This window comes from Rhodamnia argentea, chromosome 2 (assembly GCF_020921035.1).
Source record: "Rhodamnia argentea isolate NSW1041297 chromosome 2, ASM2092103v1, whole genome shotgun sequence".
In the NCBI taxonomy this organism is placed as follows: Eukaryota; Viridiplantae; Streptophyta; class Magnoliopsida; order Myrtales; family Myrtaceae; genus Rhodamnia; species Rhodamnia argentea.
The window spans coordinates 18,617,830-18,640,495 of NC_063151.1; the positions used below are offsets into that span (position 1 = coordinate 18,617,830).

Here is a 22,666-nt window from a genome sequence, read left to right on the forward strand (position 1 = left end):
GCTATGAGCCGGTTCCAGTTTTGTAGGAATTGTAACCGGCTTGTATGGATCGGGCCTGTTTCGATTTGGAACCGGCGGGCCCGGTTAACGGGCAGATTACGGTTGGTCAACGGGCCGGTTCTTGGCCCAAACCGGCTCGTGGCCACCACTAGTTCTACCCTATAGCTTTCTCCATCCCAAGTAGAAATTGAGGACATCCTATCCTACGACCTTTCTTTGAAGAGAACACGATTGAAGGATCCACAGTAAAGAATAAAGATCATTATTAGCTGCTAGTGGAGTTTGGACACACACATTAGGGTATACTTTATACTTTTCCACTTTTTAAATTCCGATTTATGTTATTTACTTTTAGCCTTTAAGTTTTGACTTTTTACTTATACTAGACACTAGATGCCATTAAAATATATGGGCCAGGACAAAAATTTGTCCAGAGATTGGCTTGTACTATGCTTGGGAATCAACACCCTGAAAATTTCTGACACAAGTAGTGGAATCTAATTAAACACTTAGGATTATATTTCTTCTATTCTCGTGAACTCAGTACATGTAAATTGTCAAATTTGATAAGATGCATATAATGTGACGGCTCACATTCACTAGATTTACGTGTACAGTCAACCTATATTCCTAAAAAAATTCTAAGTTTTAGGTATGTTCCCAACTATGCGCCGAACACCAACTTTCACTTTACTCCCAAAATCACCCACGTGTCGATAAATTGTCGCTAATTTTTTTTAAATATTATGAACATCAGGCTAATTAGAGGTTCATTATGAGAACCCGACTCTTCTCCATCATTTTCGTATGGAACAATATCAGCATCTTGAGCTCAATTTTTGGAAGGAGGGTTACGAGGATAGATTTAGGATTAAAGTGAAAATTGATGGTTTATTTATATATATATAGGTTGAGGGAAAAATTGGGATTAGACATAAAACTAGAGATTATTTTTTAATGAATGGGGCCGTGTATAATTGGATAATTGCAAAAATTGCTCTGAATCAAAAATATATTAGTATGCATTTTTTAAATATTTTGATTGAAATATTAGTGTGTATGAATGTGTATCCCGACATTATGGTGGGAAATCGTAGAAAGATGCGGAAGACAGAAAATCTAGTCGGACCAATCGCCGTGGCTGCCCATCTTCCCAACGTTTGCATGGTAATAAGCCACGCAGACACTCTCCGTATTTTAATCGGCCTACTTTCAATCACAGCTGGAGCACAATATGTCCCATCGCACCGATTTCTTGGAAGTTTGTCGCGGCAATAAAGTTCTTGGGAACCCATTTATTTATTTTATATATATCCTAAAGGATATCTTAATCTATAGCTAGCTTGAGGCAACCCACTCTTCGGAAAAACTTTCAATATTGCCTTCACCTTCAATATTTCCCAACCAACAAACCCCTTCAATAACCTTATCCTAGTTGGCTACAATACTTCCAAAAGATATCCTAAAGGATTTATAAAAATCCTTGGGAAAGGAAATTTTCATATCGGAAGAGGTACAATCCCCTTCTCCTTTGAAAACAAAAAATATTTCCAGTGAGGTGGTTCTCCGGTCAAAGACAACCCCTATTGTTTCTCAACCAAAATCAAAATTTTTTCAAAAAACATATTTTGAGAAAGTTTATACAGTTGAAAAAGGTTTTTACCATGAGGATCCTTATATATTCGCAAAGAATATGTTTAGAGAAAATACTTTTTATACTCCTCATGATCTCCTCAAGACGGTTGAGTACTATGAAAAAATACTAGTGCAAACCGGTTTAATAAAGTTTAAATACTTTTAGGACAAAAATAATCTAGGAACCATCAATTATTCCACTGCAAGAATTGTAAGGGTCATTCACCCTTCTGAGTGGAACATTGCCCCATACACTCCACTCAAACACAATACTAGACTAACCGAAACTCTTTCATACCGCCCGACCTTTACATATTTTGATTATCAACACACGCTTGGTGGAATGCCTTTTTCCGGCAAAATAATAATCTTCGCCATACCTGGCTCTTCTACTTTGAAGAGGATTGTGATATATCCAACCTTCCCCTTTGGTTTCTCCGATGGTGGGATTGCTTCGGTACGATTCCCAACATATTTCCTCCTAATGTTAGAGAAGCGTATCAACTTTTCATAACATCATATACTCCCCTACCAGTGGAAGAACTATTCTCTCCACTTTTCATATTTGCTGTAAATTTTCATCTCTCATGGGTGACAACTTGGGATTTTGAATACCAAAACAATAATGCCAACCCCAAAATTTTCATACTCACAAGGAAGTATAAAACTAAATGGTGGAATGGCTTTACATTTTGGGACAAAGTTTCAACTAAGGCCGTCTACAAATGGTTGCAAGGTAGGAATACTCCTATCAATACTTCCTTCCTCCATGATAGATCTATTGCAGTTTCAAGACTGGTAGGAGCTTCAATAGAAGAAGACTTCTACTGGATGATGAAGCAAGCAATAACCGATTATGAAGGGTCTCAAGAGTCTTCACATCATAGTGGAAATACAAACGAAGACGATCGCTATGTCATCGACTTGGCGGGAGACGATTCAGATTGAATACATTTTCATACCGTATTCCACTGTACATCGTAGCAAAAACATTGTCTAATGTAGCGGCTTTTTAATATCACTGTAGCCATAGTACTTTCATATTCTTTTTAAAATACCCGACTTCTGAACGCTAGAGGCGGGACTTTTTAGGCAGAAGCCTTCGAGCCTTCGAAGCCGGAGCCAGAAACCCGGAGACTTCTCTTTGAGATCTCTCTAAAATCTCTCTTCTTCTTTGATAACCCATACGTTTCTTACTTCCAACCTCGGAAGCCTTCAATACCCACTTCCTACCTTGGAAGCTTTTGATATCTACTTCCCGGACCTAGATCCAGTAAGTAACTTGAATATCCCTGTTCTTAACCAGAAGTTCCGGATCTACACATTAGTCCGAGGATTTTAAGGGTTTTTGATATTTGCACTTGTACGCACCTGATCTGCGGATCTTTTGTATTTGTGCAACTTTCTATACTATAACCTTTCAATATCTTTCAATAAAAAGTACATATTTGAAAATATCGCCTGCATATCCCACAATTGGCGGGTTTTACCGCCTGTGGTGTTCAAGGCTTTGTTCGTATACTTTTCATATCTGCAATTTATTTACTTTCAATATACTCCGGAATCGGAAGGTCGAGCCTCCTACTGGTGGTTCATATCATATTCCTCACATTTGCACTCTTTCACCGACCGGATCCGTGGTCGTAAAATTCTTCATACATGCTTCAGATCTTGTTACTTTTTATAATAACCATATGTTTTCATATTTTCATAATAGTCACTTCCATACATTGCATACACTTCGTCATAGAGCTTGTTTGTGATTTCACAGACTATTTTGATTATTATTTAGATATTCCTTCGAAAGATCTTTTTCAAATGTATTATAAAACCCCTCGTCGATAATTATTTTATTCTCTCTTCAATAGAACGACATATCGTGCGTGCTTATGATATATATATATTACTATTTGGTAACGTCTCCATCAAAATAAATAGAATTTAGCTGAGCTTCACGAGGATTGAGCGGTTTTAGGCTCTATATAGATTTCATCCGAAACTTAAAACATACTTGATGGAACAGGTTTCTCATTTTTTAGAACTTGAAATATAACTTGCATACCTTGAAACTTGGAATCTACCTTATCACATGTTCTAGGGTCGGTCTTGGGGTTTATACATATTCTACCTATATTTTTAATTTTACGATTGTAGTGAATCATTATTTTTACTAACCACCATTTACTGCTACAATCCACTAACCACAACTCATATTTAGACACATGAATAAAATATGAATAGTAGTTCAGAATAGGAGTTTTAGATTATACACACTCATCAAAGGATCCCATGGAATACCGGATACTCCCTTGGGCATTCCTTGGCCATTGGATTTCCTGTTAAAGCTCTTCTCACCTTGGGGGTTGAAGCAAATATGTAGGATTGTGCAAAGAGATATATCAATAAAACACAAAAACTTATTACGGATTACATTACTGGTCATACTCGTCGAAACAGGTTCCTGAAATTCGGAACCTGGAACATACTCTCCATACCTTGGAACTTGGAACTAAACAGGTTCCTCACTGGTCCATTTCAAGCTCTACCCTGAAATCATGCTCACACCTAAGTTTTACAGCGCAATAATAAAGTTCCTCAATGATTTGAAGTGATCTTTGTGTACAAGGTCTAATATATACCAAAATTTATAAATATTTGCGGCAAATTTAAACACCAAATACTAAATATTAAAGCATTGGAAATTATAAAAAAAAAAAGTCGGTAGAGCAAATGGGGCCAATTGTAAGTTTTCTCCTGTGTAAACCCGTTTGATATGATAATGACGGCGTCATGTTTGAATGTCATTTAAAAAAAATTCCAAGTACATGATGCATCTTGTTAATGGCAAATTTGGGAATGAGTTGGGTCTCGCAACATGTCGAATTGAGTGATTAGCAAGGACTCGGCCTTTGAATACGCTTGAAGATTGCTACGAGGCGTCCTCAGAGAAGAAGAAGATGGGCACGAGGATGACTTTGAAAATGATATTCTACTTCCTTGCATGACCTACACTAACATCCACATAACTCTTGCAACTATGATTCAACATTAGAACTTCCTTTCGAGCACGTCGAAGATAAAACCGACAAACAACCAACGTACGATTATGAAACAGTGGATTTGGGAAAAAGTATAATTAAAAAAAAATCCTAAATCTATTGTGTTTATGTCCGCTCGATCATAAATTTTTTAATTGTACCAATTGAGTCTTAAACCTTTTGACGATTTATCGTACGATTCATGTAGCAAATTTCAACAGAAAATCATTGACATAAATGTCAGCCGTTTTACGTAGCACAACCGACGTTGATATGGATAAATTCCTTAAGTTTTTGGATATTGTATTTTTATTTTATGTTTTCCATTGTGGCTTACAAGGATTGCTCGGCCGCAGGGGCCGAGCCCTCGCCGGATCTTGCGAGGGCTTGGTGTCCCTCGCTCGTGGCCGGCGATGGCCTAGACCCTCGTCGGCCACAATGTTAAAAAAAAAAAGAAAAAAAAGAAAATTCAATTATTAAAAAATTATAAAATTTGTTTACGTCGGTGTCGGTTTTGCTACATAGGATGATCGATTTTCATGTAAGTGTTTTAAGTCAAAATTGGCTGGATGAATTATATTGACAAATTGTCGAAAAGTTTTGGATTTAATTTGTACAATTAAAAAATTTATAGCTGAATTGGTATAAGTGTAATAAGTTTACTACATTTTTGGTACTTTTCCCCAAATTTTGTGATTCAATGACCTGAGCTACATTATTCTTTTCTTTGGGTCTCGCTCCTCTCTACTGTGTACACGTGTGTGTGGTGATCACAAGGATCAAACTTTGGACCCGATACTCGCCGGCCCTGCCTCTCAATTGCTTTACTGGGGTTGCATGCTTGTTGACGACCTAAATTACATTAGTTAAATTGCACAAAATGGCCATGATGTATTCTCAAGGCTTGTCACATTTACCGATTTCGCATATATCATAGCATAAATTTTAGTCTAATCTCCCTAAGAACTTCAAAAAAATAGTTGTATCGCTCTTAACCAGTCTGGCTATTTTCTTAAGACTCGAAACAAATAAGGTATATGAGAAAACTTGCATGTAACTCTATGGACTTGATTCCTTTTAACTCAATTAAGTGGGAGCACACAGAAGAAATCCGATATCTTCATCCATCAACACCCATCGGGACACTTGCAACCCACACGTCCACAAATTGGCACCTACCCAGGAAATTCTCATTTACCATTTGTTGGGAGGACACAGCAGAAGCCCGATACATTCATCCGGGGAGATCGCTAAGAGGAAGCCCAAATTCAAACTCGTTAACATATCCAGTTGGATCCACCTTCACTCAAAAGCTTAAGTTAATGAGTTATGGGTCAATTAGGATATATTAACCGCTTAACAACACATCAATTTTCAAATGTGGGACATTTTTAACACAACTCACACGTGTATTCTAACATTAAGCCCTCAATTTGCGTGCACAAACGTTGTAGATTTTACTATGCACGCATCATAAGACGATAGGGTGGGATGGATTGGTGGATACATTCCGTGCGTTAATGTTACAAAATTGAACTCTTTGCTTTGAGTCCAAAATTGGAGTTCGGTGTCGACATGGAAGTGTGCGTTTTTTTCAAATTGAAGATGATATTTTTATGGGTTAGGTATCAAGTTACAGTAACTTGCCATTCAATGCACAAGCGACTAGCCCACATGAACGAACCTTTTCTTAATTCTGCTATGCCGGAATGGAGTTGTTGTATTCCTGAAAGACTCATGAAACCAGACAAGTGCATTGTACTGTGGCTCTCCTCTCATTGACGTGGAATGGCATTATATTGGGACACTAATGTCTATACACGTCACCATGACATGATGACATGTCAGCAAGATATTGGCTGTATACGAAAATTCGTATATGATGATATAAAATGATAACCCGATAAGACTCAACCCATTAACAAGCATAGCTCATAATCATAAAGTTTGGGAATAACATTACACTGCTTTAATGCCATGCTCGGTAGGGGTGTGCATGGTCCGGGCCGGTCCCCATATTTTCGGGACCAAGGACCGGACCGGGATCGGCGGTCCCGATCCGAGCTGGTCCCGGTCCGGTCTCGGTCCCGGCCCAGAGGGACCGCTAACTATTGAAAATCTAGTCAACTTAATAAACTATGCTATGGTAAAAACATAGCGACTCGCTATGACTTTTATGATCGACGAACTTGAATAAAATGTTCGAATTCAATACCAAATCTAGCCATTACATGATAAAAACATCACCAACCGCACTCAAAAAAGTCTGCAGAGAGAAAAGATGATAAAAAACAAGATGGAAAATAAGACTAAAAAGAGAGTCTTGAGGAGGAGAGTGCGACCGTGAAAGGTTGGGAAAAATATGGGTAGTAGACTTTTATTATTCTGTTTTGTTCTAAATTTTCTTTTGCAATTGTATATATTTATATATAAATAATTTTATATTATTGGCGGTCCGGTCCCAATACAAGAAACCCGAGGACCGGACCGCCCATCCACCGGTCCCATTTATTGGGACCGGGGACCGGACCATCCACCTCAAGGACCGGACCAACCCGGCCGGTCTTGGCCGGTCCGGTCCGGTTTGCACACCCCTCTTGCTCGGTTACAAGTTAATGTCCACGAGCTCAATTCTCTGTTAAAAGCATGAATAATAGCCATTCCATTTTTTTTTTCTATTCTCGAGAACATGTTTGAAACAGAAATCCTTTTGGTAAAATAATTTTTCATTTACGGAACAAAAAAAGAAATAAAAATTCTTCTTATAGCTCTCTCTCTCTCTCTCTCTCTCTCTCTCTCTCTCTCTCTCATGTGATCTCCTCCTCTCTATTGTCCTCGATCGCCGTCCATCGGCCGAGGCCTGGCTGCCGGCGATCATATAAATTTTATGTCGTTATCAAAAAAATTTATGTTCCGAGAACATAAATTTTGTAAAAAATCTTCCCAAGAAAATCGAGAGTCAAATAAGCGTCTCTTTTACTATTCTTGACCCCTATTCATCAACTTGGTTCAAAGTGGGCAAAATGTCAACTTTCTAACCGAGTCCAGATGGAGTTTCGTGCAACTTGGTTTGCAGAGTGCTTTTGCCGCTGAGATGAGAGATCTTATCCAAAATTTGAAAGGATGGCTTTTGCTTCCTCCTCGTGCAATTTCAAATCATTCTGCCTTTACTAATGATTTTTCAAGGCAAAATCTATCGCGGGCTTAGAATAGAACAAGATAACGTTGAAAAGCATGGAAAAGTATTTATCAACGAGGAAAACCCAACAAAAGAGTTTGCGATCCCCAACAGGTCTCCTTCGCGGCAGTTTCGTCAATAACCCCCCCAGTCTTGTGAACAAACTCCAATCGAACACGAATTCGAATCCGATTCCGATTCCAATTCCGTCCGGGAAACTTAAATGGTCTTACAAAATTTTTAAACGAGGGGGGGAAAAAAAAAGCTAATAAAATTCCAATTCTGAGGGATGTACAAAATCTGATTTGGACAAGCATTCATAACTGAAGGGCGCATCGCATTGCTTTCGCTTCTCAAGCTTCCTTCCCCCGCTTTAAGTACCCCACAGGCGCACTCTCCTCCTCTCCACCGCTCTCTCTCCGTAAGAAGAAGAAGACAAACCGCGCAGAGAGACGTCAGCCAGTTACCCACACACCACCCCCGACCGTAGAGAGAGAGGGAGGGAGGGAGAGATGGCAGGGTGGGCAATCGCCGTGCACGGCGGCGCTGGTGTGGACCCGAATCTCCCCCAACACCGCCAGGAGGAGGCCAAGCGGGTCATCGCCCGCTGTCTCGACATCGGCATCTCCGCCCTCCGCTCCTCTCTCCCCGCCGTCGACGTCGTCGAACTCGTCGTACGTGCTCATACACACGCACACGCAATCACGCTCTCTCCGTGTCTCTATTTCTTTTCGACATGCAACGCCGGTTCCACAAGAAACCGAACAACCATCAAGCCTTTTTTTTTTTTGTCCTTTCTTTTTTTTGGATGTATATTCGAGACCTAAGTCGTCGTGAATTACATAATGCACAGACTCATTCGTTTCTTTCTTTCCTTTGGGATACGGAAAAGGTGAGGGAACTGGAGAGCGACCCGGTGTTCAACTCGGGGCGGGGATCGGCCCTGACGGAGAAAGGCACAGTGGAGATGGAGGCGAGCATAATGGACGGGGAGGGGAGGAGGTGCGGCGCCGTGTCCGGGTTGACGACGGTGAAGAACCCGGTGTCGCTCGCCAGGCTCGTCATGGACAGGTCCCCCCACTCCTATCTCGCCTTCTCCGGCGCCGAGGACTTCGCCCGCCTCCACGTCCGTAACTTTCTTGCCCAAACTCCTCTAGTTTTTGGTGGTTCTAACCCATGTATTATTATTCACGGATGACCTCGATGCGAATTCGAAAAAAATAGAATCTTCTCCTCTCGAGCGAGTGGTGCATCGCCACCCACGAGAGACAAAAAAAAAAAAAGGATGTCAAGGGCATAGCTCTTTCTGCGTCTTGCCGTCCACGTGCTTTTCGACTGGTGCATGAACCTCTGACCCGGCGGCCGCGTCTTTTGCCCACGTGGCTGTCTTTTCCCCCACGTTCTTTGCTTGAGATGGTCTTCGGTTCTTGAAAACATTTGGTGCGGTACTTAGTTTTCTGTGCCATAGCTGTGAGTTTGCTGTCGAGGGTTTCAATTGTGTGCAGTGGGCCACAGCTGTGAGTTTGCCCGAGAATCAGGAGATGATTACTGCTGTCGTCTTCCCCTTTTGAGGAATTTTGTTTGGTTCTTGGATGTGGACAGGGCGTTGAAGTGGTGGACAACGACTATTTCATCACCGAAGACAATAAGGGAATGTTGAAATTAGCCAAAGAAGCAAACACAATCATGGTGAAGTTCCTTCTCACTCTCGTTTGAATGTAATGCGTCTTCGTCCCGGGCAATGCGCTAAAACATGTCTGTCTATGTTTTTCATGTTTGGCTGGATCGAACAGTTTGACTATAGAATCCCGACTCTCGTCCCGGACACGTGCGCCGCCAGCGTGGAGAACCCCCTGCTGATGAATGGCCTCCCGGTCAGTTTGTACGCGCCGGAGACGGTCGGATGCGTAGTGGTCGACGGGCAGGGGAGGTGCGCGGCGGCCACCTCCACCGGCGGCCTCATGAACAAGATGTGTGGCCGCATCGGGGACTCGCCCCTGATAGGGGCCGGGACCTATGCGTGCGGCCTCTGCGGGGTCTCGTGCACCGGCGAGGGGGAGGCCATCATACGCGGGACCCTGGCTCGCGACGTGGCGGCTGTGATGGAGTACAAGGGCCTGGGGCTCCAGGCGGCGGTCGACTTCGTGGTGAAGGAGAGGCTGGACGAGGGGAAGGCGGGGATGATAGCCGTGTCTCGGAACGGGGAAGTGGCCTGCGGCTTCAACACCAACGGGATGTTCAGGGGATTTGCAACTGAAGGTGGGTTCATGGAGGTTGGGATTTGGTAGCGAGCTATTGGGCGGCGGCGGCGGCGACTCTTTGTTGTGATCTCCAGCTTTGTCGTTAGTGATGGAACTGTTTCTTTTCAAGTGAAGTTCTGCTTCTACTTGGTAGAAACGTGTGAATAACGCTGCGCCGTTTCGGTATGTCAATGGTTGAACTTCCGTTCCCCCAAACTAGTTATGAAAATGCAAGTGTTTCTATTGATGTCTGGTGTTCTATTCAATGATTAAGAAGCGCAGTGCTGGTTCATTTGACAGATCAAGAGAAGCTTCAGAAGTAATGTCATGGCTGAATTAGTGGAAATTTCGCTGTTTCTCTCTCTACGATTCGATAAGAGATGAAATAAACGAGTATGATTTTAACAGACTTCGATCCCATTTTCACATTCAAAACGCACGGCGTATGAGACTGTAACATAGTATGAGACTGTAACATAGGATCGATTCGACATAGTATGAGACTGTAACATAGGATCGATCGAACGCGGTTATTTGAACCAGCAGCTACAGAAAAATGGAAGTTCGTGTTAAGAGAATTTGGAAAGCATGATGACCATGTCATGGCTCTTGTTGGGTCATAGCATTTCCACAGTGTGGCAAACCGATGCTCATCGAACTTCTACTCTGTGACTGACAAGTTTATACAAAACGGAGGCAAAAAAGCAGGGTCTCTGCAAGTTCCTGAAGCGATCCTTGCTGCACCCTTCAGGCTAAACTAAACAAGTGAAGACAGATTCTCGCGAAAAAGAAGGAATCAGCCTTGAGAATTCTACATGCAGCACTTTGCCAAAGAAATAATGCAAAGCAACCGCCTTTTCCACAGTTGCAGCATAGACAGTTATATAGACAGGAAGCACAGCTATGAAACTGAAAACAGAACGTTCATTGGATGCGTCGGGATCACTTGAAGAAGGAAGGATATTTGTCAGCGTACTGTATAGTACCTAAACAGATACCAGATGACAGTCTAATCGAAAGTATCATTGCAGCCATATAAATCTATGTCAATTGCGATAACTAATAATCAATTTTATTGATATTTATAGCATTCTGTCACACAAAAACCATACCTTCAATAATTCAGCAGCAAAGACAAAAGTTTCGATCTGTTATCTCCTACAATTTCAAGAAAACAAACTCTTCGATGGCGGGAATATCTCCAATGGCCATTAGCGCTTCCTTGCTTGGCTCCGCATCCACACCAATTGTCATAATGGCCTGTTTCCCTCGCGCCGTCCTCCCAACACTCATATAATTCACATTCACATTCTCCTCTCCCAATATACTACCCAGCTTCCCAATCATGCCGGGCTGATCGATCTGCCTGCACAGAATCAAACTCCCTTCCAAGCTCACATCTACGCCGAACGACCCAACCTTGGTGAGATGCGGTTTCCCATCCTTCACCTTCCCTTCCACTCTGATCTCTCCAGACTCTGAGATAGCGCTGGCGAATTTCGACTCGACATTGGCGATCTGGACCTGGATGTATTCGAGGGGGTTCTCGGGCGATCCGTCCAACACGATCCTCTCCTCTGTGATCCGGAGTCCTCGTTGTTTGGCGGTGAAGTCAGCATTCACCAAGTTTACAAAGATGCTGGATATAGGCTCAATTAGACCCTTGGTGACCATAGCACGGAGCAGCCGGGTGTCGAGATCGTCTGGACCTCTGGCTGAAGTGTAACCCACCTTCACTGATTTTATGCCACTTCCACCTGCAACGAGCTGTATGGCTAGTCTTCCGAGCTTTTCTGCTAGATCAACATAAGGAGTGAGCTCCAATATCACCTGCGAGCAACATGAACGAACTTGAACTTCGCTCGCATCAAAGCATATAAGTGCGTACATAGCATAGTGCTAGAACAACTGATGCCTGTGTCTAGAACAAATGGCATGAACAACGAAACCTAACAATGAGTCTATTTAATAGACAGTGAGACCCTGGTAAATGAGAATGACTCTCTTTAGTTTTGAGAACCTGGTTTTTGTATCATTTTTACTAAGAGGCACTTTTCTATAACATGTCAGATCTGACAATTCTCATAGAAAATAAGTGCCATGAGATGGAACAGTATGGCAACAATTAAAGGAAAGAGCAATTCGAGGTCAATTAAATTCCTAAAGCATGCACCAAACACATGGTTATGCTTGCAAACTGTCAATGAATTGAGAGACAGTGCATAAGTGAACATCATGCTCCGAAAACTGGTCAATCCATGTCAGTCAATCAAAACTATTGTGAAACCAAGCAGGCGAGGCTGATGAAGTTATCCTGTACTAAATGAGGAAGGAGTCACTAGAGCAAAATAGCTAAAAGTCATTGCAAAATGCACCACAACAAAAGTACGAAAACAGAATTTGATACCACACCTCGGCAGGCACCATGGGTGCATTCACAGCAGTAGCCGCAAGCTCCCCCTTCAAGGCCCCAATAACTGCATCTGCAATTTCAATGGCCACACCTTCCTGATTACATCCACAAAGAAACTCAAGGTCGGAAAACTAATCCGGCCCGGAAAGAACAGAACTTACCAACAGTATGTTAGCCAAACTTACCTGGGCCTCAGTTGTACTAGCACCGAGATGAGGCGTAACAGTCACATTCTCATGCCGCACTAGCTTACTGTCTTGGGGAGGAGGCTCTTCCGTGAAAACATCAAGTGCAGCCTGCACAAAAATGAGAACTATTGTTCCTTCACCAATTGTACAGATTGATCATAAAAATTTTGCAAACAGATCAAAGAAAATCAGAACCTGAGCAACAATTCCAGAATCTAGAGCCCTTAGAAGAGCTTCTTCATCGATCACGCCACCTCGAGCAACATTGACAATTCGGACGCCCTTCTTCATCTTACCAAAAGCGTCATCATTTAATATCTTGGATGTAGCAGGGGTTAGAGGCATGTGCAGGGAGATGAAATCTGCAGTCGAGATTGCTTCGTCGAAGCTCACCATTTCCACTCTGATTGCACGTGCACAATCAGCAGGAGCGTACGGATCATGGGTAATCACGTGCATGCCGAGACCCTTGGCCTGCCTTGCAACTTCTGATCCAACCTTCCCAAACCCCATAATTGCAAGAGTCTTCCCCACCAGCGAAACACCGACATACTTGTTTCTCTGCCACTTCCCTGAAAAAAAAAAAAAATGGTGATCCAGACAGTGAGAAGCCCAGCATTTTCATAAGAAACAGCATAGGGCATTCACGGCATAAGCATCCAATTACCATGTTATGGGAGCGTGAAACATTCAATGTAATCCTGAAAGTTTACAGCTTGTTTAACAAAATGGACTCCCTTCAAGTGTTTCAAATATTTGCCACTTGTTCGTGAAACTACGATATACTATGTAATCTCCGTAACTGAGCGGAGAATTTCAACAAACCTCAACCAAATTCAATGCTGCCAACCACCAAATCCTAATGGACATGACCGACCACACCATCAACGTTATAACAAACAGAAACAAACGGCCAAGGCAACCAACTTTAAAAGCTGCGAAATCACCCACATCGCACCCAGACTGCTCGAAGAAATGCCACACCGAGACCTTGTACAAAATTAACACTACCCGAAAGCACCGAAAAAACACGCACCCGCTTTAACAGAAGCGTCCGCCTGGGCGATGTTCCGCGCCATGGAAGCAAGCAAGGCAATCGCGTGCTCGGCGGCGGCGATGGTGTTCGCAGTGGGGGCATTGACCACAAGGCACCCATGTTCCGTCGCGGCCGAGACATCAACGTTGTCAATCCCCACGCCGGCGCGACCCACGACCTTGAGCCGCCCGCCGGACGACTCGAAGACCTCGCGGGTGACCCTGGTGCCGCTCCTGACGATGAGGGCGTCGCAGAGGGAGATCTTGGTGCACAGCTCCTCCGGGCTCAGGTTGTACGAGCAGTCGACGTTGGCGAAGGTCTTGAGGAGGTCGAGGCCTGCCTCGCCGAGCGTCTCGGTGACGAGGACGGTGGGTTTCGCGTCCAGGAGCGAGAGGACCGTCAGAGACGTCGTACACCTGGTGGGGGTGACGCCGCCACGTCTGCGGGTGAAGCAGAGTTGGGATTTGGAGGCGAAGGGTGAGAGAGAGCGCTTCTTTGAGGGTTGGGTGAACACGAGATTCCATGAAGATATAGCCGCCATGTTTGCTCACTGTACTTCACTGTCTCTCTCTCTCTCTCTCCCAGTTGTTTGGGATGGGCGAAGCAACGGGGCACTTGTCCGTGAGTTTTCTATTCTTTCTACGGGGGCAGTTGTTGACGATGGCGTCGCGTTGACCTTCGCCCTTTCGGTTCCAGTATATTCCATTTATTTTTATACGGATTTCATGATTAACCCATCAATATCCAAAAGAAAGAAAACAAAACTAATCTGGTAATAACGTTTTTTTCTTTAGAGTCCAGTCATTTAATAAATCCACTTACTTCTCCACGACGTAGGCTCTTAGTAACCCCTCTCAGCGAAGCTAAAACAAAGTTCGTTAGGCATGTTAACTAAAAGGGGCTTGAGAGGAAATGTATGAAGAATTTGTACCATCCGAATGATTTGGGAATCTTACAAAAATCCTTATTTGTCACGACTTGTTACGTGATCTATCTATCTCAACAAGTAACACAGTTAAGAATCTCTCTTCCTCTCGCAATTCAGAACAATGTTTATCAAGACGCCTATTGGACCAATTCTGCATTTGAAAAGCAAGCAACAAACAACCGCTCAGGATATTAGATGATCTTTAATTCCCGTCTTAATTTTGTTCTAGACTTTATATATTTAATAAAAAATCCTAAAATTTTTATCCAATCCCAATTCTACCCTAATTTTTTTGTCTCATGAAAAATCACTAACTTTTGTCTAGTTTCAATTCTACCTTGAACTCTTTTTGTCACATAAAAGCACACTTTACTTGAGTCCATTCCCGACCCTCAATCCAAAATATATCTCTTATTGATGTGGCATTTCCACGTCACTATTGTAGTTTTTTTCTCGAACTTCATATCCAAGAAGATGTCTTTTGGAGATGAATTTTCATATCGGCCCACGTGAAGTCTTATTAGATCCTAAATTTAAGTAAAAACTAGAGCAATTAGGGTTAGCTTCTTCTATTGATCTTAGTGATATGGCATTTCCATGTTATTGCTCTAATTTTTCCCCTAAATTTCATGTATAAGAAGATGCCTTTTAGAGATGAATTTACATGTCAACCCAAACAACGTCTTATTGTATTCTAAAGTAGGGTAAAAAATGAAGCAATTAGGTTTGACATTCTTCAATTGCTCTTACACTTAGAGAGTCTTCCTTCCATCTTGCTCGGGGATCTTCGATTTTGTGCTTAGTCTTCAATCTCTCATGCTTCAAAGTCTTTCATTTCTCGCAATCAAAAAGCTTGCACTAGAGACACTCGGCTCGGGACGCTAGGATAGCACATCCTTGGGATTTTTCTTCTCTTGGTTGTCAAAAGAAATTTTGGATGGCGGGGTTAATGGGAGGATATTTGGGACTCAAACAAAAGTTGGTGTTTTTTAGAGACAAAAAAAAAAAAAAAAATTTAGGATAGAATTGAGACTATACCTAAAGTTGGGGCTTTTTATGGGACAAAAACATTTTAGGATATAATTGGGACTAAACCTAAAGTTGAGAGGTTTTAAGGGTATTATGCCTCTATAAAAGTCACACGATTTTAATTTTAGGTTCTTTCTATGAGTCCATTATCGTTATAAATAATAATTTATACGCTTATCATGATAAATTCTGCCATGCGAAGTAAGCCATTGAAAAATAAAATAGAGATAACAAGGAAATAAATTGGACACTAGATTTACGTGGTTTGGTCATAGAGACTATGTCTACGGAGAGAGTATTAATGAATTCCTACTATAGATCAAGCGATACAATAGAGATTACGAACCAAACTTTAGGTAGTCAAACACTCTCGGTGTTTCTCGGCCTCTAATTATATTAAATAGCCCACAAGTGTTTGGCCCCGCAACTTCCTCATGAAATAATCTCTTAATATCACAAAGGAATTAACAAATATTAAACTCACAAGATTTAATTAACTTCAAACACTAGGGATGTAATTCACTAGCAGAAGCTCCTCTTTGATACTCTACACAAAGAACATTGGCTTCTCATTTATAGACAATGGTTGGATCCAATATAAGAAACCTTCTCCAACTAAGAAACCATAAACTAAGAAACTTACTTGAATTAGGAAAATTTCTTTTTTTTGGCTCAAATTCAAGACACATTTTCAACAAATTCGGTTATGAAATCAAATTCTAATACACATGTTACTCATTGAATGGTGAATGCATAAGGATTTCTTTTTCCATATACACGGTGAACCTACCAATGATTTTTTTATCCAATAGGTGTTTGATAAAAAATACCATAAAAAGATGCATTCCACAATCTTTCCACGTCTTTCTTTCCAAATAAGAAAAATAATCTTGACCAAAGAAGGCAAATGATTTTCCTTGTATAGGAGTGTAGCTTATGAAGATGTGAAAGGTGAAAAGAAAAAGCCCTAACCGGCTCAATTGTGTAATTCTTCATATAAGATTTTCCCTTGCATGAGAATGGCCCGGGAAAATCAAAAAAAAAAAAAAAAAAAACGATACCAATTTTCTCATCCAAAAGGTAAATTAAGCGTTTGAAAGGAGAAATGTCATGTAGGGATGTCACATTTGCCAGGAGATTTAGTGTCCATTTAAGGATGTATAGATCATTTTTGTTCTGATGTCACTTGACATCTGAAATTTCTTTTTTTGGAGGCAAATGATGATATTGCTAGAGTTCAAGATCAAAGGTTTATACTCTTCCTTTTTTTTTAAACTATTTTTTTGGTAAAACCTTTTTTTTTTTAAACTATTGAGTGTACTTCATTTTACAATGTTTAGATTTGATGTGTGTAATTAATTTACCGTGGACGATTATTTAGGAAAATATAAATCGGTTATCCATGTTGAGATGAAAAGAGCTAGCAGAAGGTTGGTCAGCGGTCAAGGTCAACATTGCTTTGAAAAATTGCGGTGGTTGCGTTGCTAGATGCATGAAACTTCTCAAGCACCAAGAAAACATGTGCATTTTTAATGGCACGGCTCAGTACTAAAGTCGAAGGAATCCTCGTTGTGATTCGTGAATTTAGTAGTAAAGTCCAAGGTTGGTAAGAATCAAATTTTATTGCGGGGATTAATAATTTTCATTGTAAGTTAGATGAAGTAGCTTTCTGTCTCTGCTATTGTTTCTTTATCAACTTTCTAGTCATTGCTTGTTACATTTGACAAAGTATATTCGATTTGGTCCTCACTTCCAATTGGCCTCATTTGCCAAAGGAAATCAAGCCCCGCATATTTTCGTGCTTTTTATCGGAAAAAATAAGGATGTTTCAAGGCCTACCGAATTCAACTCTCGGTGCTAGACCTATAGGGATAGTTTCAGGTTCTACTTCTGAAATGGACTACCTTAAAGGCGATCGCCCATATTATTATGTCCTTAGTCCTTATTGTCACCGATTAATTCTATTTCATCAGGCCGTTGAATCTCGTGTAATAATTAGCCTCGGTGCATTTTAATCAGAAGTGAAGATTAGCTTGAACTTACTAATCTATCCGTGTGAAAATGTATGCACTTTTGAGACTTTTTCACAACTTGATATGCCGATAGATTGTCCAAGTGGCATTGGAATTTTGCTTATTATTCATGATCACTCATCTCCATCTTAATTAGAATGGCGATTTACATAAAAAAAGAATTAGAATGGCGATTTAATTCCTACATAATTTCCTTGATGACAACCCTATTTATTGAAATAACATTGGAGGGCCTTATCTATTTCCACGGTCTTGATGGCTGGAATCGCAGCATTATTGGTTAGTTGACCAAATTATCCTTGGCCAAAGACCATGTTTTTATTGGTTTGTTCCATGGTTTTAGCAAGCATGTTAACCACCTTCAAATTTATAAACAAGAGGTAATCTCATAAAAGAGAAGTTGTGCTGCAAGCTTCCGAGCCAAGTTATTCTATTGGTAGTTATTTTTGCGTTTATTTTTATCCGTTGGGATAGCTAACAGCCCCAGCGGAGGGAGATGAAATATATATAGCTGCAATTGAGAAAATTGGAAGGTGTGACCTCGAATAGGAGGTATGCTTTTGAGGCATCTTCGTCTTCTCCTTCCTCTCGACTCTCGATATTTCCACATTGTGTGCATAAATTTCTTTCTAAAGTGAGTATAATTCGGTAGACTTGGCTAAATGGTTTGTTGTGGTATATCCTAATATTGGAAAAGGACAAGGTGTTTCCTCATTTTTTTAATTTCCAAAAATACCCTTCTCAAATAATAAAATAACAAAACCAACCTTTGACAACAGGTTACCCCGGTTCCCCTCCATTTCATTTCCAAGAATACCCTTCCTATTGGTCCCCATAGACAATAAAATCCATTCACTGAAGATCTGATTTTTGTTGCAGGTCCATCCATGTCGACACTTCACCGTACCAAATTCTAAAGGTCCAGGAATTTTAGAAGCTTTAGTTTGTTAGCTTAGACAATCTATATTTTACCTACCTTTTTGGTCACACTGACGTAGGAATGTGACCACTTTTGTTTTTGCCGTTGATAAGATTCTTGTGATTTCGTGTGATGTGCATGAATTTATAGTTCAATGTCAAGGTTTGAGCCTCCGGCGACTCCGGTTGATGGGGTGGATTGACCGGGGTATGTTCTTGATCCGATGGGTGAGGAGGGGATGATGAAGATGATACAGATGTAAAGAATTGGAAAATAAAATGAAGAAAAGAATGACAAAAGTTAAAAAGTTCATAGAACCAAGCAAAACAACGTCATTTCAAATAAAGTTATTTACGTTAGGTCACCGGCCGTGATACGTAATATGATTAGGGATGATTAGATCACCGTGTTAATTTTTATCGGGTGAAAATTGGTGGGACGGGCTATATTAAAATGTCACTCAAAATCTTTGGATAAATTTAGGACTAAAATAGCAATTATCTCATTTTTCATGTATATCCATCTAAACGACAATTGGATCTCACGTTTCTCTACGCTCTTCAGCAATTTTCAGTCTAAGTCCAAAACAATCAATCATTAATCACCATCCAATCCAAAAAATCATTAATCATCTGTTCATCAAAACTGCTCTAACAAATTTCCACATGAAGAACGCCAACACATGGATTACCAAATTTGGACCACTCGTGGAAGCTTCACCCACAAGCGAGGCGGAGCGAGACATAGAACGGAGGAAAGCGCCGGCCAGCATCCGGCCAAGCTGGACTTGAGCCGGGGTGGTTAGGTGGAGCTGGTCGGGTTCAAGAGGCAGTCCCTTGGCGTCGACAGTTTGCACGTTCGGTAGGTCAAGCCCGAGTTGAGCCTTTCTCACTGTCTCGGTGAAAGGTCCTTGTCCCGACGCAATAGCCACCTGCTCCCAAACACAAAACAAACATGCAATTAAAATTTTGTTTGTTTCGTAAAAAATGAATAATTTGAAATATATTTTCCTAATATTGATCGTTTGTATCGCTTAAAATAATTAGTCAATGAAAAATGTTCTCATCACCTCCAACATAAAGTCTAAATATTTTGGTGGACGCTAAAAATATTTTGTATTCATAAATTTTTATAAGCAATACAAGCGATTAATTTTAGGAAAGTATTTTTCAAATCATTCATTTTTTTTGTAAAGACAAACAAAGCCTAAGCAAGAAATGTGCTTTATTAAGGTGAATTAAAAATGCATGAAAAAATGGGCATTTTTTTTCGAGTATTTAGTGTGAAGATCACTATTTCTTGATGTCTGATTCATTAAGCTAAGGAAAAATTTCAAATAAGGTCATCAAGTATCCTCATTTTCTCAAATAAGGACCTAAAGTGGACATTGTTTCAAATAAACGTCTCAAGTGGCATGACGGTTTCAAATAAGAGCCTAAAATGACCATCTATTTCAAATAAGAGTCTGACCTAGGTGGCCGACTAAATATTACGGCTGATCAAGGGCATTTTCGTTAAAATATAATTTTAACTTAATTTTTAGGTAAATTAAATTAAAAATAAAAATAAAAATTTAAGAGAAGGAAACATAAGAGGTATCGACGGCACCTCGGCGAGGGTTGCCAACCCTCGCCCATATCTAGGAGACGCTTGCGACCCTCTCCCAGCTTAGCCACCACCCCATTGCCGGGGCAACGACCATAGGTGGGAGGGCGACCCTCCGACCTGTGTGTGTGTGTGTGTTTTTTTTTTTTACTTTACTTAAAATTTTGAAAAAAATAAAAAGGAAATAATTAAGAAAAAATAAAAAAATAAATAATGAAAATGCCCATAACTAACCGGTGAGTCAAACTCTTTTTTAAGACTAATATGGCTACTTCGGGCTCTTATTTGAAATAATGTCGACTTCAAACCCTTATTTGAGAAAATGAGAGCATTAACAACGTCTATTTCAAGCTTATGTTTGAGAAAATGAGAGGACTTAAGGCCCTTATTCGAAAATTTTCCTTAATCTAATTAAACGTGTGGTCCAATTTTGATTATATTAGCTCATTAAGTAATTTCCGAGCAAAATTCTTTCAATTTTTCGAAAATTTAGTTCAAAAGGCTTAGCTTCAACGTCCAGAACAACAGACTTGATGCGACATTCCAACAGAAACAATTTTATTACAAGGCGACAGGTTCCCACAAGAGCCTCCCCTAGCTATTCCAGATAGATAATCTTAAGTTCTTGACGTTAAATGTGCTGTTTTTTCATTATTTGTTTTAATGGAAATGCCGTAGAAAAAGAAACACATCACATGGATTCCCACATCGAGATGATCGCCTTTTGCTTGATTAAAAAAAAAAAACTTTCATTTATAAATTTATCATAATCTGTATGAATTAATCTAAAGTGGAAGATAGGGATTAATTCCGAAATTGAAGCATAAAAGGAGAAATTCCAACCACCTGGAGAATTGGTAGCTCAGGCGACTGCAGATCAGCTCTCACATCCGAGAAGAACTTCTCCAACCTCCTTTTGTACAGCGCGGCGTCGCTTTCCGCCACCGTGTCGCTCTCACCTTGGTACCACAAGAGCGCCCTGATTGTCCCGCCGTCACTCGTCCTCGCTCGCGCCCGCCTCATCAACTGGTCGTACAAGAACGACCCTCTCTCCCACTCGCTTATCCTCGTCCCGCCGACCGCGCACGGCACCAGCCCCACCGAGCCAAGACTCCGATCCTGGCCTAGGATGGTGTTGGCGAATGCCATGCCGGGGCCGATCCCGTTTGTCTTGTTTGTGTCGATGTCCGCGTGGAGCGGCTCCCGTGCCTTGACCCATGTGAGGTTCGCTGTGAGCCGGAGGATTGACGGGTTAGGACCACACTCGGGAGGGACGATGCCGTCCCATGTGGCGATCCAACCGGTGGATGTGCCGTTGACCACTCCGCCTCGGCCGGCCATGTTGCTCTGCCCGGCAAGGAGGAAGATGCTTTTGGGGCGCAGACTTGGACTTGCGCTCGGGCTCGGAGGGAGTGGTTGAGCATGGACAAAGGAGGGGTTGGTGCCGGCGGCGAGGAAGAGCACGAAGAAGAGAAGCATTGTTGCTGGGTTTTGGTACCTTGCGACGGAAAGCGTCGCAAAAAGAAGAGATTCTTGCTTCTCTCTCGTGTCAAAGAGCCTGCTTCGCTTGTTACTATTCGACCAACCAAGCATCAACTCTCTTTCTTTAATAATAGATGTTAAACAATGAATAAGCGGAAGCATGATCTCCGAGATGAGCCAATGATTTCCACGTTGGTGTTGAATTATTTATTAGAGCTTGAGTTGGAATGTTGAAGGGGAGAAACTTATGAAGATTGTTCAACTTAGGGGAAAATTGCAATTGGAGACCCTTCAACTCCGAAAGGATTTCGAAATCAAGATCCATACATTGAAATAGGGAAAATTTTAACTAATAGCTCAAAATGCTTTACATATCTCAAATAAGTGTTTGATCTCGCTGGCCAACAAACCGGCTAAATATTTCGACCGTTCAAGGGCGTTTTCTTCAAAATACAATTTTAATCTAATTTTTAGTTAAATTAAATTAGAAATTAAAAAAATAAAACAAAAAAAGGAAACATAAGCGGGAGAGCAAGGGTCACAACTCTTTCTAGGCTCTAGCAAGGGCCAGTAGGCCCTCATTGAGGTCTGGTGACCTTGACGGCCATTGTTGTCACCCCATTGGCAGTGGGGCGCCGGCCACACTTGCGGTTTTTTCTTAATCAATACAAAAAAAAAAAAAACATTAAATGATGAAAATGCCCTTAACCAATTGGTGATTCAGACATTTTTTTGAAACCGATATGGTTACTTCAGGCCCTTATTTGAAATAAAAAGTCCATTTTAGATTCTTATTTGAGAAAACGATAGTACTTCAAGCTCTTATTTGAAATAAATCCCACTTCAATTTCTTATTTGAGAAAATGAGGACACTTCAAGTATTTATTTGAAATAATGTCTACTTCACGCCCTTATTTGAGAAAATGAGGACACTTCGGGTCC

General features: G+C 41.1%; 3 protein-coding genes across 4 annotated transcripts; 1 reads left to right on the forward strand and 2 right to left on the reverse strand.

Moving 5' to 3' along the window:
- Positions 1-8,248: 8,248 nt before the first annotated feature.
- Positions 8,249-10,335, forward strand: LOC115747936 (probable isoaspartyl peptidase/L-asparaginase 2). Its single transcript, XM_030684267.2, has 4 exons — positions 8,249-8,525; positions 8,744-8,977; positions 9,454-9,540; positions 9,645-10,335. Exons 1-4 carry the CDS (start codon positions 8,364-8,366, stop codon positions 10,137-10,139), a joined length of 978 nt encoding a protein of 325 aa, XP_030540127.1. The 5' UTR covers positions 8,249-8,363; the 3' UTR covers positions 10,140-10,335.
- Positions 10,336-11,133: 798 nt separating this feature from the next.
- LOC115747923 (D-3-phosphoglycerate dehydrogenase 3, chloroplastic-like) lies at positions 11,134-14,327 on the reverse strand. 2 transcript variants are annotated; one of them, XM_048275154.1, is made up of 6 exons: positions 14,040-14,327; positions 13,729-13,877; positions 12,888-13,264; positions 12,690-12,800; positions 12,504-12,599; positions 11,134-11,921 (listed from the first exon to the last, which is right to left on the reverse strand). In XM_048275154.1, the coding sequence occupies exons 1-6, from the start codon at positions 14,267-14,269 to the stop codon at positions 11,250-11,252; spliced, it is 1,635 nt and encodes a 544-aa protein (XP_048131111.1). In that variant the 5' UTR covers positions 14,270-14,327; the 3' UTR covers positions 11,134-11,249. The 2 variants fall into 2 exon arrangements, with proteins under 2 accessions (XP_048131111.1, XP_030540109.1); XM_030684249.2 differs by having other exon boundaries at positions 13,729-14,326.
- Positions 14,328-19,121: 4,794 nt separating this feature from the next.
- LOC115747907 (probable carbohydrate esterase At4g34215) lies at positions 19,122-21,802 on the reverse strand. The gene is made up of 2 exons (XM_030684233.2): positions 21,089-21,802; positions 19,122-19,568 (listed from the first exon to the last, which is right to left on the reverse strand). The coding sequence occupies exons 1-2, from the start codon at positions 21,719-21,721 to the stop codon at positions 19,266-19,268; spliced, it is 936 nt and encodes a 311-aa protein (XP_030540093.1). The 5' UTR covers positions 21,722-21,802; the 3' UTR covers positions 19,122-19,265.
- Between the last annotated feature and the right edge of the window lie 864 nt (positions 21,803-22,666).